The sequence below is a fragment of the Cucurbita pepo genome, chromosome LG12 (assembly GCF_002806865.2).
Source record: "Cucurbita pepo subsp. pepo cultivar mu-cu-16 chromosome LG12, ASM280686v2, whole genome shotgun sequence".
Classification (NCBI taxonomy): domain Eukaryota; kingdom Viridiplantae; phylum Streptophyta; class Magnoliopsida; order Cucurbitales; family Cucurbitaceae; genus Cucurbita; species Cucurbita pepo.
The window spans coordinates 1,477,116-1,493,580 of NC_036649.1; the positions used below are offsets into that span (position 1 = coordinate 1,477,116).

At 33.5% G+C, this 16,465-nt stretch overlaps 2 protein-coding genes across 2 annotated transcripts; one reads left to right on the plus strand and one right to left on the minus strand.

Moving 5' to 3' along the window:
- Nucleotides 1-3,687: 3,687 nt before the first annotated feature.
- Nucleotides 3,688-8,332, minus strand: LOC111807631 (TVP38/TMEM64 family membrane protein slr0305-like; the record flags this gene model as incomplete). The annotated part of the gene is given in 9 exon segments (XM_023693435.1): nucleotides 3,688-4,132; nucleotides 4,588-4,618; nucleotides 4,868-4,960; nucleotides 5,903-6,019; nucleotides 6,818-6,904; nucleotides 7,082-7,180; nucleotides 7,296-7,350; nucleotides 7,454-7,515; nucleotides 7,930-8,332. Coding segments are annotated over 9 exon segments (825 nt in total). The 3' UTR covers nucleotides 3,688-3,947.
- A 2,578-nt stretch (nucleotides 8,333-10,910) lies between these two features.
- Nucleotides 10,911-12,096, plus strand: LOC111806983 (adenylate isopentenyltransferase 5, chloroplastic-like). Its single transcript, XM_023692540.1, has 2 exons — nucleotides 10,911-10,928; nucleotides 11,105-12,096. The coding sequence occupies exon 2, from the start codon at nucleotides 11,122-11,124 to the stop codon at nucleotides 12,094-12,096; it is 975 nt and encodes a 324-aa protein (XP_023548308.1). The 5' UTR covers nucleotides 10,911-10,928; nucleotides 11,105-11,121.
- Nucleotides 12,097-16,465: the final 4,369 nt, after the last annotated feature.

The window sequence follows — 16,465 nt, forward strand, 5'->3', positions numbered from 1 at the left end:
GTCAATCAATTCAAATCTAAGTTTAAATGAATATTTAAATACATATCAACACGAGAATAACTTAACTAGTCTCTAAAAACCAACCCGTTTCGATAATGGTAAAAAAATTTAAAGGCGTATTCTCCTCAAAATACCTATATCTACACCTGTGACAATAAGTGCGTGATTTGGTAATACACCAATTTGTCCACTATATTCGTAACTAAAATCATTTCTCTCACTTCTTAAGCCCAAAAATCGATTCGAGTCAGGACACTAAGATTTAAGGGCAGTCGAGTAAATGAATGAAATCTAGAACCTCTCCAACTCGAGTTACCCATCTCCAATCTTGTATTCCATAAAAAAATATGTGTTTATAAAAATAAGCTTGCATTAAATTATACAATATTTCACAATGAATTATTGAGTCCAATCAATGGTGCATGAGAGAGAGAGAGAGAGAAAAAGGGGGAGAATTCTTTTGTGCACCATACCATCTTAGACATGAGAGAGAGAGGGGGGGGGGGATAGAATCAAGTTTGATGCAATCAAGTTATTTTTTGCCTTTTCTTTTGTGTTAGTGAAGCTTTTGCTTTAACAGCAATTAGGTGGGTGAAAGCCATATCCTCACCTAGTACTTTTTTTTTTTTTTGAGTGGAGTAAAGAGATTTGAATCTTTGACCTCTTGGTCGAAGATATATATGTAACTGGTTTTACTATGCTTAGGTTAGTATTCTAAACTCGCGAAAAATGTAGAAGAATTACGTTATTCGAATCTTTGACCTCTTGGTTGAGAATATGTACATAACTAGTATCACTCTGCTTAGGTTTGTATTCTATACTCTGCTGGAATGTAGAAGAATTACATTATTTGAATATTTGACCTCTTGGTCGAGAATATACATGTAACGAGTTTCCCTATGCTTAGGTTAGTGGCAAGAATGTAAAACTACGTTATTTGAATCTTTGACCTCTTGGTCGAGAATATATATGTAGCCAGTTTCACTATACTTAGATTAGTATTCTAAACTCGTACAAGAATATAGAAAAATTACGTTATTCGACCTCTTGGTTGAAAATATACATGTAACCAGTTTTACTATGCTTAGGTTAGTAATCTAAACTCGTGCAAGAATGTAGAAGAATACCTTTCTTCGAATCTTTGACCTCTTAGTTGAGAATATATATGTAACTAGTTTCACTATGCTTAACTCTAAACTCGTGCAAGAATGTAGAATTACATTCTTCGAATCTTTAACCTCTTGGTCGAAAATATATATATAACTAGTTTTAGTTTTCCTTAAGTTAGTATTCTAAACTCGTGCAAGAATGTAGAAGAATTACATTCTTGCAAAGTGACGACAACAAACCCTTCTTTCCTAAGCAAATCAAATTTGGTCCTCCTTAAAAGTTCGAAACCTCCCCTCTTAATATAGGGTCGCTTGACCTATAAAGAAAAGCCAATTCAATGGAGACAAAACACCTAAACAAAAAGACCTTTTCTTTCTTCCCTTAATTTAAGCTAAAAGACTAACGTTATTTTAATCACTAACAGTACCTTGTCATAAAACCAACTTTTCAACCAGATTTAACCCAAAAAACTATGTTCCTTCATCCATCTGATCCATACATCCGAACAAGTTAGCTGATCTATACCCTTCATTGTCTAGTTTAATATTTGGAACTTAAAAGTTTCCTGAGCTAATAATGAAAAAGAATTGCACTTGATGAACCTATTTTATACGACTGGGGCCGAGGGTGTTTACCTTGCTAGGTTCGGGAACCGAATAATCGTGCTCTTTTGTTTGAGTAACAAAAAGAGAAAGGAGCTTCTGCAACAATGCTATATGGCATTTCCATAAGTGCAGAGGGTGCCAATAAGCACCACATGCTGTTTTCAATCATGAAAGAGACGGATAGGAGAGGAAAATAAATAGTGAGGATTAAAATTGTCAATCAGGGCGGAATGGATAAGACTCAAATTATCATCCTAAAGGTCGATGGTTCAATTCTCTTCTAACCAATTATTGAACTAAAAAGGTTAAAATCTCTCACCTACAAGCATCCAGCTCAAGCATGCCCAAATCACATGGTTTCTGATCTTTGTTTGTGTAGCTGATTAACATGGCAAACAAAGGAGGTAAATAGTTAATGAAGGTACAGAAAAACTATGAAACTTAGACTGTAAGGAGAAAGAACTTAATTTCTTGGTGGTCCTCATATGCAGTGTTCTATCCACCTACCATGGCAGCTAATGAATTCTACAGACCTATCTGAAGAATCATATTCTATGATTATCAACAAATATTGGAAGCATCTTCATGTCAATTCCTTCTTCACCACAAACAACAATGAGACAATATATTTGGGATTACAAGTCTCTGACAGACAGGAGTTTTTCCATTTAATGCTTCAATGCCTAAATTTTATCAAAAAGGTCACAAGTTGCAAGAAGCAGTCTAATAATTCATTCAATTCAATCATGGAGTTACAGTTCTTATTCTAATTTTGTTTTGTTAGCACTTGAAATCACAAGTCACAGACATGTAATTACAGAAGAAAAAGCAACTTCAGCCACTAAAAGATAATTGAAGTAACTTTTAAGAAATTTACCTGAACATATTTCACTTTAGAACAAAAGCAGTCTCCCCAACCAAGCTCATGATTTCAGCAGCGCAATGGCAAGATTTTCTCAAAGAGAGGTCAAAAGTATTAATAGGGGCAAATAAAAAGTAAAGAAGGAACAGTAAAATAAAAGCTTAATGAATACAAAGTAAGAATATGTAGATACTTCTTCTAAATTCATCTGCTTACCAGTTAGTTGCCTGCAATACAAGCCATTGAATATTCTTAGTGAATATGTAGATTTCACACCTATACATAAACTTCAGAACAAAAACGTTAAGTTTCAAACTAACTATCATTTGAAATTTGAATCCTTTTTCCACACCTTAGTGATTCATTCAAAGGATATTATCCTAAAAATTAAGAATTCAAGTGAAGAAATAATAATCATTCATTCTATTCAATTAGTGACACATTCAAAGGATACTATCCAAAAAAGTAAGAATTCAAGTGAACTAATAATAATCATTCCCAATCAATTAGTGATTCATTCAAAGGTAGTTGTCCTAAAAATTAAGAATTCAAGTAAACGAACAATAATTATTTCAATCCATCATCAAGTTTGATGGCTTAATAATTACCTTTTATCATAGCATACAAAAAAGTTAACTGAACCATGCTTAGGATAAGCTCACCTATGATGAGGCGCGTTGCCAGCCGATGATCAAAAACACGAGCAGCACTGCTGCAATGGCAACCCAGTGAATACTGATTGCAGGCAAGTAAATCCAAAGTAGAATATGGCAACATGAACCTTTTACGTCCTCAAATGCTTCTATAAAAAGACTGATGAGAAAGGAAAGGCAAAAGGACGTCTGGGAGTAAGGAAGTAAAAGCTATCGCCTCGGGTTTGATTTAGTTGAAGTTCTTTTCTGTCTAATCAAGGACAGGAAAATTACTATACAATTTGAAGCGGAAAGATTACTTGTTTTTCAACCACAATATGCCTATCCAGGCTTAGGCATACACCTTCAATAACTTTACAGAGGTCTCAAGTTCGAAATCCCACCCCCACATATTGAACTGAATATAGATGTGCCTATGATGAACTGATTAAAAAACCAGGTCCAGTACCAGAATCACTTTAGATCACAAAGATAACTCACTAAACGAATGCTTTTAGTCAGTAGGACTGTCACTTTTATTGTAATAGTAAAAAACCAAGCAGCTACTCTTTAGCACATGCTTAATTTAGAAATCGGCCACTCTATATCAAGAAACTAGATCCTACGTTATGGAATATGAATTGTACATAAATAAAAAATGACACTTTTCCATCGTTCAGAGAAGCCGGGCCTATTGAAGGAGGAGAATGAAGAATTTACATGTCAAAAGAACTCTTTTCATATACGATCATCTTGAGGAGAGTCGATCTTGATTATGAGGGGCAGGTTAAGATCAACAGGCGATTCAGCTGCAACGGGTAGCCGCGGGGAGAGACCCAAATAATCAACAGCATCTCCATTCTCGGCCAAAGCTTTTTCCAAAGCAGCCTTAGCAACTCTGGTGATGCAGTACGCCAGAAGCGCTGCATGCAAATCAATGTCAGAAAAGGCTTGGGGTACGCTCCCCTCTTTTTTAACTTTAGTTGAGTCAAGCTCAATGTCACTGTTCAATATCAAATATTATTTTAATTATTAAATACTCTTCCTCCACCTGAAGCATTCAATATTACTTTAATAATTTTAGTTGACATATCATATTTACGATGACAAAGATACTCAAAGATTTTTCCTGGATAAGTAGGAGATGCAGCATACAAAAGAAATCTTTTTTTGATAAGGGTAAAAGCACACTTTTCCTCCTCTTTTTTTTTTTTTTTTTTTTTTTTTTTTTTTTTTTTTTTTTTTTTTTTTTTTTTTNTGTCTCATGCCTTCCTAATTATTATCCACTTTTGATCTACTTAAAAAGTCGCCAGCTGAAAACAAACAAGACAATGAAACCCAAAAAAGATGCAAGTTTCTGCAAATAATATTAACTTACCAGATACCACAAGACCCAATATAATGAATGCCTGCATCCACAATGAAGGAAAGAATAGCCATCAGGCAAAAAAGAACGAAAGGTATCTGTAGTGTGGAAGCTATTCAAGCACCAGGGTACTTCCGCAACATATTTTTGATCAATGAATGTTGATGGTTCATGAGATTAGTGTTACATTTGGGCTGTCTACTATGAAACGTGCCATTAGGATCCTGATACTCAACAACCAAAAAAGAGATGTTACTATCCCTCACCAATGTAGAAGATAAAGAGCACTTACCAAACGAGTCTTCGACAATTCTCCCCAACCATGCGTAACATCAGAAAGATCTTTGAGTGTGGTTCCAACATACACTAGTGCAAGGGTGATGGGCTGCAACAGAGACATTGAAAGATCAAATTTGTAATTAAAATTAGTACCTAAAGTTGATAAATCTCCACATTTAAAAATAAAAGTCATGATTCCTTGATTCTAGCATGGAGACGCTGAATCAAGCCCAAATGCAGAAGAAAAGAAATACGACGAAGAATAGCTAATTTGTAAAATTTCCACCTTTCACCTGGATGAAGACAGTGTCTACGAAGATTTTGTAGCATTCAACGATAGCTATACATTGATAACATTATGCTAGGTCCCTCCTCAATACTATATAATTATCCAAGAAGATTAAAACACAGAATATGGATATTGGGCGAGCAAGGTATCAATCTAGAAGAACAAACAGGCCTTGTGATATTATATCAGGGAATGAGAATAACATTTAGTAACGACTGGGAGGAGTAATTATACCAAAATTGTGGCCAGTGTGAGGCAAGCTAAGAGTGGGCTAGCTTTGGGTAGGAGAGAGCTAGTCCTCTCAAAAGGCTAACTGAATTGTACTTGGCACCTAGCCATTTTTCTTCCTAACAGACTTCCTCTTCAGTCCTCTTAAACTACCTCCAGAATCCTATATGATATTTGTCTTCATAATTAATGTACTTATCAACATGAACTAACAAGAGCCAAAGGGCTGACAACTACAATATTCATGGATTTAACAAATCATGACAGAAAAACAATGAAGTTGAAAGTTATCACTCTTTGCAGTAAAAAAAAAACTGTCCATGAACAACAGATGTACAGACAACTAAAATTTGGAGACAGAAATTTAATAATTTTTTCAATGAGACATGACCATACAAATGCAACAGAAATCACCAACAGTTTGTGCTTGTCTAGATAAAATACTTTGATCAACAAACAAATTATGCCAAAATTGTGATATGAAATACACAAGGCATGTATCAATTTTATAAGAAAATGAGAAGAAGGTACCATCATTCCCAACCATGAAGCCAACATGTATTCCCCTAGTGAAACAGGAGTCACGGACAATAGGTAATTCAACATGTTAAATGGAAGTAAAGGGACAAGCCGGAGCAGCAATACTATCTGCAAAAGTGAAACTTTGGGTCACGGCATGTGTAGCCTATTCCTCACTGTTTCCAAGTGAGATATATACACATTGACTGAAAGTGTGAACAGATACCATGCTCAGTCATTTCAAATAAAAATACCAGAGAAGCCGATCTAATGAAAGAAAAATAACGATTTATTTCATATCAGTCAGCTTTTTCATAGGTACTAAAATGCAAATTAACTTTTCGGCCAGTCACCAAGAAACAGTTTAACTGACCAAACATTCTACATCAACTTCCACTCATTGGAAAACACACAGCTGCCTACTCACAATTAATTGGAATCGTATATTTAAGTTTAGCAATATAAATGTACTGGAATCATCTCTTTTCTCTGGGAATGCATTTCAAAATTTAAACTATGGTTACATCTACAACTCATCAGTATACTTCCCTCGTCACGTTATGCAAGGGGAGAAACATTTTTCCAAAGATACATGATATTCACAGGGAAGGGGGAAAAACTAGCGTTCATTACATCCCATGAAAGTTTTACAACTTATACAAGGCAATTTTAGTGCAACAAAAAGTATGACATAAACAAGAATTGATATTCAAGAAACAGCCAATGCTGTTCATTCACATTAAATAAAGAAGTAAATAAACTGAAAGCCACACATACAATTTTTTATTTCTTTTCCATTGAAACAAAAGAAACAAGTGAATAAAAGATAAGAAAGAATACGAATTTGCAGATGACAGCTTCCTCCATATGCTTATGCAAACGCCATTTTACAAAAAAATACAGTGATTGTAAACAAAATAGACGAACCTTAAATCCAGACCGATTAATAGCAATTGCAACCGAATGAAATTGCGGATAATCCTTCAGCTTGGAAACAACAAATGACTTCCCAATCTGTAAGGAGTGCCAGAAAAAAGATGATCCAACTAGCAGCATATCTGTGTCTAATAGTTGCGCAATTAAAAAATACAAACGAAATAATAAACTTGCCCAATAAGAATTCAATATTGCAATACTAGAATTCACGAAATCGATATGGATAAAAGATAATCATAAGGGTCCAAATAGTACAGTTCGTCCAAGAAGGAAAGCGGCCCCAGCCCCAACAGTTGCACCAATGGAATCAGCAACAAAGCCCACAGGTAATCCAAATAGATAACCACCACCAAGCTGAAAGACAGACAAGGCATACCATCTAAGGTCATATAAATAAGATAATTCCAGTGGCCTTCTTCCTTGCACATTATATATTTTCCAGGTATAAGAAGGATCAGTTGATGCTTACCGTAAGTATTGAAGCAGGAACTGCCAGCACTGTCAAAGGAATGTATGCAAGAGACCTAACAATATACCCCCAAAAGTAAGAGACAGGGAAAGCGATGGAACAGACAATTTAAAAGCAACTTGAGTGATTCTGCAAGGGACTAAGGTACACCGACTTACAGCACCAGCGGACCCCAAGCGCCAAGATCTTGATCAACCCATAGTAAAAAGTCCTTCAGAATCTGCAACGGCGTTAAGTTTTCAAATATGTGGTCGATTCGATACAAATCATATGACATTAAATTAAATATCAGAAACGAGTAATTCGTCATAAATCTTCCAGCCTCGAAAGCCAACAAATAGACTTCAAGTAGTTCATCAGTTTCACGAACTAAACACACTATAACATTGAAACACAAATACGTAAAACAATAAATTCTCGACATAGCAGTATTGATTTGATTTGATCAGATATTCCAGACCTCAAATGTTAAACTCGAACACAATTCAAGAACAGATGGAAATAAAAATGGATGTGCGACATAAAAAAAAAACATCCAGAATCAAGGAAAATTAAGAGAAATCAATGCGCAGTAGATCATCAGGGAGGAACAAGAATGCAGTAGTGAGAATTTTTGGAAACAACAATTTCATACCTTCTCGATTGGGAGGGTGAAACAAGCAATCACTGCAGCAGCAACAAGTATAAGTAAGAAGGTAATCTTGAGGGCAGAGCGCCATGTGAAAGCCATAAAAAGCCTGCGACGCCAAGGCCGGCACTCCTCCTCCTCGTCGTTGTGATCAGAAACGGAATGCTTCAATGACAACCGAGCCCTCAATCCTCCAAGGTTCGCCAGATTTCTTGGCTAGAATTTGGCAACAAAATTGAAATGGCTAGCCAGATTCTCAATCTCAATTTCAAATCTCAATCTCCACCCATCAATGGCAAACACAACAACAACAACAACAATTGCCTACTCTCTGTCTCTGTAAATTCCTCTGTAATCTCAACGAAGATTACAGGGAATAAGCTTCCACTTTGATCTCCAGTTTTGGCATGAAATTTGGGACCTTAATCCTTTTCTTTTCTAAATTGCTTCGTTACGTTGTTTTTGGGCCGGTTGATGTGGACCACCACAATGGGCCACAAACCAAAGCCCAAAGTAACATCTGAATAAAATACCTCTCGGCCCACTAGTTCGTTAAAAGCCCGGCCCAGCAATATTTATTCAATCATTTTTAAATACTTAAATGTTTGTTTCCGTGCATCATCTTTATAAAAACAAAAAACAAAAACAAAACAAAAACAAAAAAAAAAACAAAGAAATGTGTCGGAAAAAACCCTCAATGTTGTCGTTGTTATTAGGGGTGTTCATCTGACCTAAGAATCCGACCCACCTAGACTATATGACCTAAATCATAAAGGTTAATTTGAGATTTAAAAATCTAAAATTTGGGTAGAATCGAGTTGATATTTTATTGGTCGGATAAACGAACCAACCAAAAAATAGGGTTACAACCTAACCGAACCCTACTTTTAATGTTATTATTAAATTTAAGAATATTTGCGTAACTCTACCATAAATGTTTATGTTTGATATTTGAATTTTATAAAATTTTTATTATTAAGTTAACCAGTGAATCAGTAAGATTTGTTGTTTAAACTGCACTGCTCCTTGTCTGAAGGTAAATAACCAAAGCTAAGCCAATGGAATTGCTTTACCGACAGGTTTAGGAGCAGCACGGACGGTGCATTGCCTATTTTCTCGTTCTTGCTCGACTCTCCGGAAAAGAAAAGACTGACGATCAGAAGAAAGAGTGAAGGCCTTTGAATATTCGGGTCTCGAAAAAAATTGAAACATAAAATAGACATATTTTTAATACCGAGTGCAACTCCCGCTAAAGCAATTGAAAGAATTAAACAAAAATACAACCCACGCAACCCAACCCGAAAATGGAGGGTTGGGTTGGGTTGTAAACTCTATCGAGGTACTCGAGTCACCAACCCAACTAACTCAAAAGTTAACCATATAAATATAACTCGACTGAAATTGTTACTTCGAGTTCATATTAATTTAACATTTTTTTATCCGAAAGTGCTATTTAACAAATAAATAATATAAATATAATTTTAACTTAAAATCTTTATTTTTTTAAAAATAATAATAATAATAATGAAATTAGAGCGATAAGATTATTCTCGAGTTGTCTTCCATTTTATAGAATATTCATCCAACTATCCAATATTTTCAGTCAAAATCAAAAGTATATATTAATATAAAATATTATATTTATATATATGGCAAAAAAAAAATTAAATTATTTACATTATCTTTAGATTCTTATACTTAAAAAGGGATTTTAAATTTTTGTTCATATTCTCTCCAATTTTATGTTCATTTAATTATTTATTCTCTATAAAATAAATAATTTTTCAATTATTTATAATTAAAAAAATACCATTTTCGTTGGTGCACCAAAATAAAATAAAATATTTTTATTTTCACTCCCAAATTAGAAAAGTGAAAAAAGAATCTTTCCTTTTATTTATTTATTTATAAACGTAGATTTGTTATAAAAAGATGGATTTGAAACAACTAATTTAAATAATTATTAAATTCATTTTTAATGATATTATCTAATTATTTTATATATATTATTTAAAATTTTTATTGTTAAACACTAAGTAAAAAAAAATTTCTTATTTAATTCATTTTTATTATATATATTTTTAAAAAATAGCTCGAATATTATTTTTCTCTTAAATATTTTTAATTTCATATTTTACATATATCTGAAAATTAAATTAAAAAATTATGGTTAAAGTTTTTTTTTTCTAAATTTTTTTTTATAAATTGTTACTTTAAATAGTAAAAGTTTAAACTATTTATTCGCCAAATATATATAAATTTAGGTATCTAAAACTAAAGCTTTTTCTGTACCCACTAAGCTTCGAAATGCTCTTATCCCACTACATTTTGTGGGTGCTTTTTTTTATTTAATTTAATTTTTAAATTTTCAAAAATATTATTTAAATTATATTAATTTTTTTATTAATATTTTTGGAATAATTTTTACACTTGATTTGACCATTCGTTTGTGTACGGACGAGTAGTGAAACTTTTTAGACTTTTATTTTGGTCCATTTTCATTTTTTTTTTATTTTTAATAAAAATTTGTAAACAAAAAGTTAATTAATAAAAAAAAATTATTTAATTATTGTTATGTACGGATGTAACGTTGGCTTCCAAATATATTAATAAAATAATAATTTTTAGATTAAATTTTTGAAATAAATTGACAGTAAATAATTAAAAAATTAATATTTATTGATTAAATAAAATTTTCTAAAATAAATGACAATTAAAGTTTTTTTTTTAAACATAATTATTAGTTAATCATTGGAATAAAGGAAATTTGAATTAAAAAAAATGATGGAAAGTGAAGTTTAGGCATTCTTCACGAGCATAAATACCCCATGCTAATCTTATCGTTATATGATCGATTGATCATAGACTCAGCAAAGAGAGAAAAAAGTTTTGAAAATTACGTCATAGAGATAGTTTTAGAGCTTAGGGCTTTGGTTTTTTGTTACGAGACTCGAACCAGGTTCTCTTTACACCTCTCCTATCAACCTCCCGACGCTCTTAAGAAGGTAAGCTTTAATTCCTCGTAACTATTGAATCTTCATATTTGTTTAGGTAATATTTTACTAAATGACATTATTTACCACGTCGTTTATTAAATTCACGATATATAAATTAATTATTATATATATATATTTAATGGTATTTAAAAAAAATTAATTAATTTAAGGGTAAACTTTTGTAGAATTGGTTGGAGAGAGAATGAAATTTTCCTTGTCGGCGAGTTGCAAGCAAGTTGCGGCCGAGCCGCCGCTGGTGAACTTTCAAGGCACAAACATACTCAATTTGAAGCCATTTTTCCGGCGAAAAGATAAATTAGTGTTCGTAATGGGAGCGACCGGCACCGGGAAATCCCGGTTGGCAATTGAGTTAGCCAACCGTTTCCCAGCTGAGATTATAAACTCCGACAAGATCCAAATCTACAAAGGACTTGAAATCCTCACCAATAAGGTCACGGAGAAAGAATGTTGTGGGGTCCCACATCACCTCCTTGGAATCGCCGATCCAAACTCCAACTTCACCGCCACAGACTTCCGCCGCCATGCCTCGTTGGCTATCAACTCCATCGTCGGAAAGCACCGCCTCCCCATTGTCGCCGGTGGCTCCAACTCATTCATCGAATCTCTTGTCGACGGCGAGGCGGAGTTTCGTTATCGGTACGACTGTTGCTTCCTATGGGTCGACGTGTCGTTACCGGTTCTCCACTCATTCGTGTCGGACCGTGTCGATCGGATGTTGGACAATGGGTTAGTCAACGAAGTACGGAATTTGTTTGACCCAAAAGAAAATGATTACACGCGTGGGATTCGACGCGCCATTGGAGTGCCTGAACTCGACGCATTTCTACGCGCCGAGATGGATTCGGCCACCAATGACAAAGCCCGGTCACGGATTCTTAAGGCGGCGATTTTGAAGATTAAAGAAAATTCAATAAAATTGGCGCTCCGACAACGGCAGAAGATTCACCGCCTCCAAAGCAAATGGGGATGGAATCTCCACCGTATCGACGCCACCGAAGTCTTCTTACAGCACGGTGGTGGAGAATATTCCGACCATGCTTGGGAGGCGCTCGTGGCGGAGCCGAGCTCCATAATCGTAGACCAATTCCTCTGTGAAAATAGTTGTTCCTTAGCCGCCAAAATCCCAATGGCGATCATTGCCGGCGCCACTCGGTGAATCTTCTAACATCCAGATGATGACACGTGGCAACGACGAGACGACTTTCATGGATTTTTATCGTTAGTTTAGTATTATTATTAATAGCTAAATAAATTAAATGACATATCATCTGCACGTGCGGCCTCCTCTCTGTAATTTTCCCACGTGCGTGATAATAGTGTGATATGTTCACGTGTCTTGATGGCTATGACGATTGGAATAATGCGTTTTATTTTTGTGGCAAATATTGTAATTAAATGATTTTCTATTCGACCCAAATCATAAAACTTGGGTTTAGTTAGATTTTTTTCTTTTTTTTTTTGGGTCCGGTTGAATTTTTAAAAAAATAAAAAATTTCAGATTGATCCGTGGATTGACATTTTCTTGATTGAGTCAATTCAACCAACTTGAACATAAAGTCAAAACTCAACTCCACCCAATTCTACTTTATTTTTAAGATTATTACAAAAGTTAGTCGTACATTTATAACGATATTAGTATCTCGAGTCACCAACTAACTCATCTGAAATCTCGAGTTGGTCCAAAAGATTTTCCAATTTCTAATTTAATTTAATTTATTATTATTATTATTGGATTTTAAATGTAACGTATAGTATAAGTGCGATTACTCATGTTAACTATTAATTTTTTTAATTGACATTAAAGATCAAATATGGACTATTGAGTGTTCATAGGACACGAGAGCCTACCAAGCCAGCCTACATTAAAGATTTTTTTTTGTTTGGGTCCGGTTGAATTAAAAAAAAAAAAACAGATTGATTCGTGGATTGACATTTTCTTGGTTCAGTCAACCCAACCAACTCGAACACAAAGTCAAAACTAACTCTACCCAATTGTACTTTACTTTTAAGATTATTACAAACATTAGTCGTACATTTGAAACCGATATTAGTATCTAAAGTCAACAACCCCATCTGAAATTTCGAGCTGGTCCAAAAAGATTTTCCAACTGCTAATTTTTTTTTTTTTAATTTAATTTATTATTATTATTACTAGGTACACCAAAGTCTTGATTCCATATTAATAACGAGCAAATAAATGATTATAATATAATAATTAGTCACGTAACGAACATATATTATATTTTATAATATGGTATTTTATACACACATCATAAATTGGTAACCGCACAACCATATTGCTTGAAAGTATTAACCCACTCATTACTTAGTTATTATTATTATTTAATTATATAGTTACTGGGTATATTTTATCTTATCAAGATAAGAAAATTCTGTCACGTTGGAAATAAGAATATACAGCTCTTTATTACACCCACTGGCCTTTCCATTTTCAGAATTTTGGTATTATTTTAGTCAATATTCCCCTCTTCGAAATTATAAAATTATTTATTTATATTCTGCCTTTTATTTATGGAAATTAAATATTGTTTTTTTTTTTTTTAATGTCTCTTCCCTTCGACAGATACTAGAATTTTCTTTCCGACCATTTTTATTTTAATTGGTTTATTTATCCAAAAGTTTATTTTTAATTTATTGTTCTAAAAAAATAAATAAAATTTATTTTTATTGATTTGCATGATTTTTTTTAAGAAAAAATTATGCAATTATTTGTTTGAGGATTTTGGAAATATAATTTTATTTAATTAATTTTGAAATTTTGTTTTTAAGAACAAAGAAACAAAAATAAATTTTAAAGCTTTGGAATTAAATAGGATTCTAAGGGACATATATGTAATTTAACCTAAAATTGGAAATAAATTAAAATTCAATCTAAATTTGGGATCGTGGGCCATGATTTTGTGCATTGCGGCCCATAATGCAGTTTACATTTTGGCCCATGTAAGATAAGCCCATCTATACGGTCCAGTTTGTAAAACTTTGAAGACGGGAGGGGCAGTGCGGTCATTCGCTCTTTTTTGGGATAACAAGAGAAATAACAAAATTTTAATGTGAATTTTGAAAAATAGCAAAATGTCTTTGTTAATAGAAAAATGACTCATTGATGTATTCAATTGTTAATTCAAATCTAGAAAATGACTAAAATACCCCTTAACAAAATTTGTTGTCCTAAAATCGATGTATTAGACGGTCGTGTTATTTGTATCTACAACGTGGCTCGATAATTACAGGTCAATGAGACATATTCAAAATGAAAGAAGGTAGCGGTAGGAGAACAGGAAAGAATAGCGGAGTCAATATCTTGTTTGACCTAAAGTCAAAGACACTCGGGACTTTCACTCACTCAAACCTAACTCTTGTTACGTCTCGAAAATGCTTCAATCCTCCTCTGCTTGCCACCATATATGCTTCTTCTTAAACAAAGTTAACGACCAGTCACAATATTAATGAAATGACAAAAATACCACTCATGAATGTTTACGAATAAAACAGGAAACCAGAGACTTGATTCATAGAAAATCGATCCACCAAGGGTAAAATTGTCTCATTTTCACTATTATTCCTCCCGCCACTCATGTTGTATCTCATCCTATCAACATAAGCACGATCAACCCGACATTTTCGCATTCGGGTCCGTGCCATCCGTCTCCGTTCATTGATTTAATCTTTTTTTTTTTTTTTGGGGTGCTTTCATAGCTGGATCAGTTGCCAAAAGTACTCTCATGATACTATTCTTGAACAATCCTAGGCAGTTTTTTTTGGAGTTTTGTGAAATTTTCCTGTTTTTATTTTTATTTTTAACAAGAGATATTACAGAGAGGGTAAAACCAATTTCAATAATTCACCGTCTTTTTTAACCATTTGTGATCGTTTGATGAAAAATCCCCTAAGGTAGGCTTCATTTAATATTACGGTAGACCCGCCTTATTTTTGTCCACATTAATCCCGTCTTATTATTTGCCCACGTGTAAGGAGCCGTACCGTTCACTGTCCCTATTGGTTAGCGTTTCCAGAACCGCCACGATCCCAACGACGTGGCTTCACCGGTCCCTTCGGTAACCCATCACAGAACTATATATATAATAAATAAAAATATGAGTGTGCACATATACCATTTTTGACCTACTATCTCAACTTAAATTTATTTTTGTATTTTAAAAAATCTCTTAAAATTTGAATAATAATTAAGACTAAACAATTTAATTTAATTAGTTTTAATATTCTCATCACACAGCTCTTATCGGCACAGAAATTGATCCAACACTCGGGATGCTTTCCCTAACTTGTTGGGTTGCGAGCAAAGAAGAGCATACATGGAACTCGAGTCCGAGCTATATATATAACCTGGTATCTAACAGGTATAGGAATTGTCTCTTTCCAGTGGGCAAAGAAGATGGTACATGGGGACTCAGGTTGACACGTTACGTATTGCCATCAACCTCATTGTTTTAAAGCGTGTCTGCTAGGGAGAGGTTTCCACAGGCTCATAAGAAATGTTTATTTTCTCTCTCCAACCAATGCAAGACCTAACAATCCACCTCCTAGGGCCCGAACGTCCTCGTTGGCACACCATCTGTAACTTGGCTTTGATACTATTTGTAACAACCCAACCCCACCACTAGCAGATATTGTCCGCTTTGGCCCGTTACTATTGTTGTCAACCTCATGGTTTTAAAATGGGTCTACTAGAGAGATATTTTGTAAGATCCCACATCGGTGAGAGAGGGGAACGAAACATTAGTGTGGAAACCTCTCTCTAATAGACGCGTTTTAGAATTGTGAAGCTGACGGCAACGAGCTTGGACTCTTATAAGGCGCAGGGTAACTAAGAGAGCCATTTCTTTTAGGGCGAATGTCTTATTCTAAAAGATGTATTTTACGTCCACTTTTAAAAAGTATAGTTAAATATATGCTAGTATTTTCTAGAAAGGGCAAGTTCTTTTCTTTTCCTACCAAAAAGAAAGTCAATTTAGTATCTAATTTATTCAAACTTTTCAATTTTTTTAATAATCTTAAAATTAATTGATTTGAATTAAATGACACAAAAATTATGAAATTATTAGAGAATTAGACGTAAACTAATTATAACATTTTCAACTTAAAATAATTTAAAATTTTCAACCTTTTAAATAATAAATGCTAGATTAAAAATTTCAATACGTAAGGTCTGGTGTCAACAAAATTATAACTCCGTCAAGTAAGCTATAAAATAGATAATTACGTGTAAAATAGATATGTTTACGTGGGGAGACGAGAACAAAGAAGCCTTCCTCGTTTCTGTCACGTACTCTTATTTCAATTTTTATTATGCTAAAATTTATATTTATTTTTATGGGAGCCTAATTTTTTTTTCAAAAAAAAAAAAAATATTAATTTTAAAAAAATAATTGATAATTTATAAATAAGCTGAGTTTTGATATATATATATATAAATATATATATATATATATATATATATATATATATATATATATATATATATATATATATATATATATCTCTCT

Bases quoted from the DNA above. Each gene is read 5' to 3' on its own strand.
- LOC111806983 (XM_023692540.1), top strand. From the start codon at position 11,122: ATGAAATTTTCCTTGTCGGCGAGTTGCAAGCAAGTTGCGGCCGAGCCG.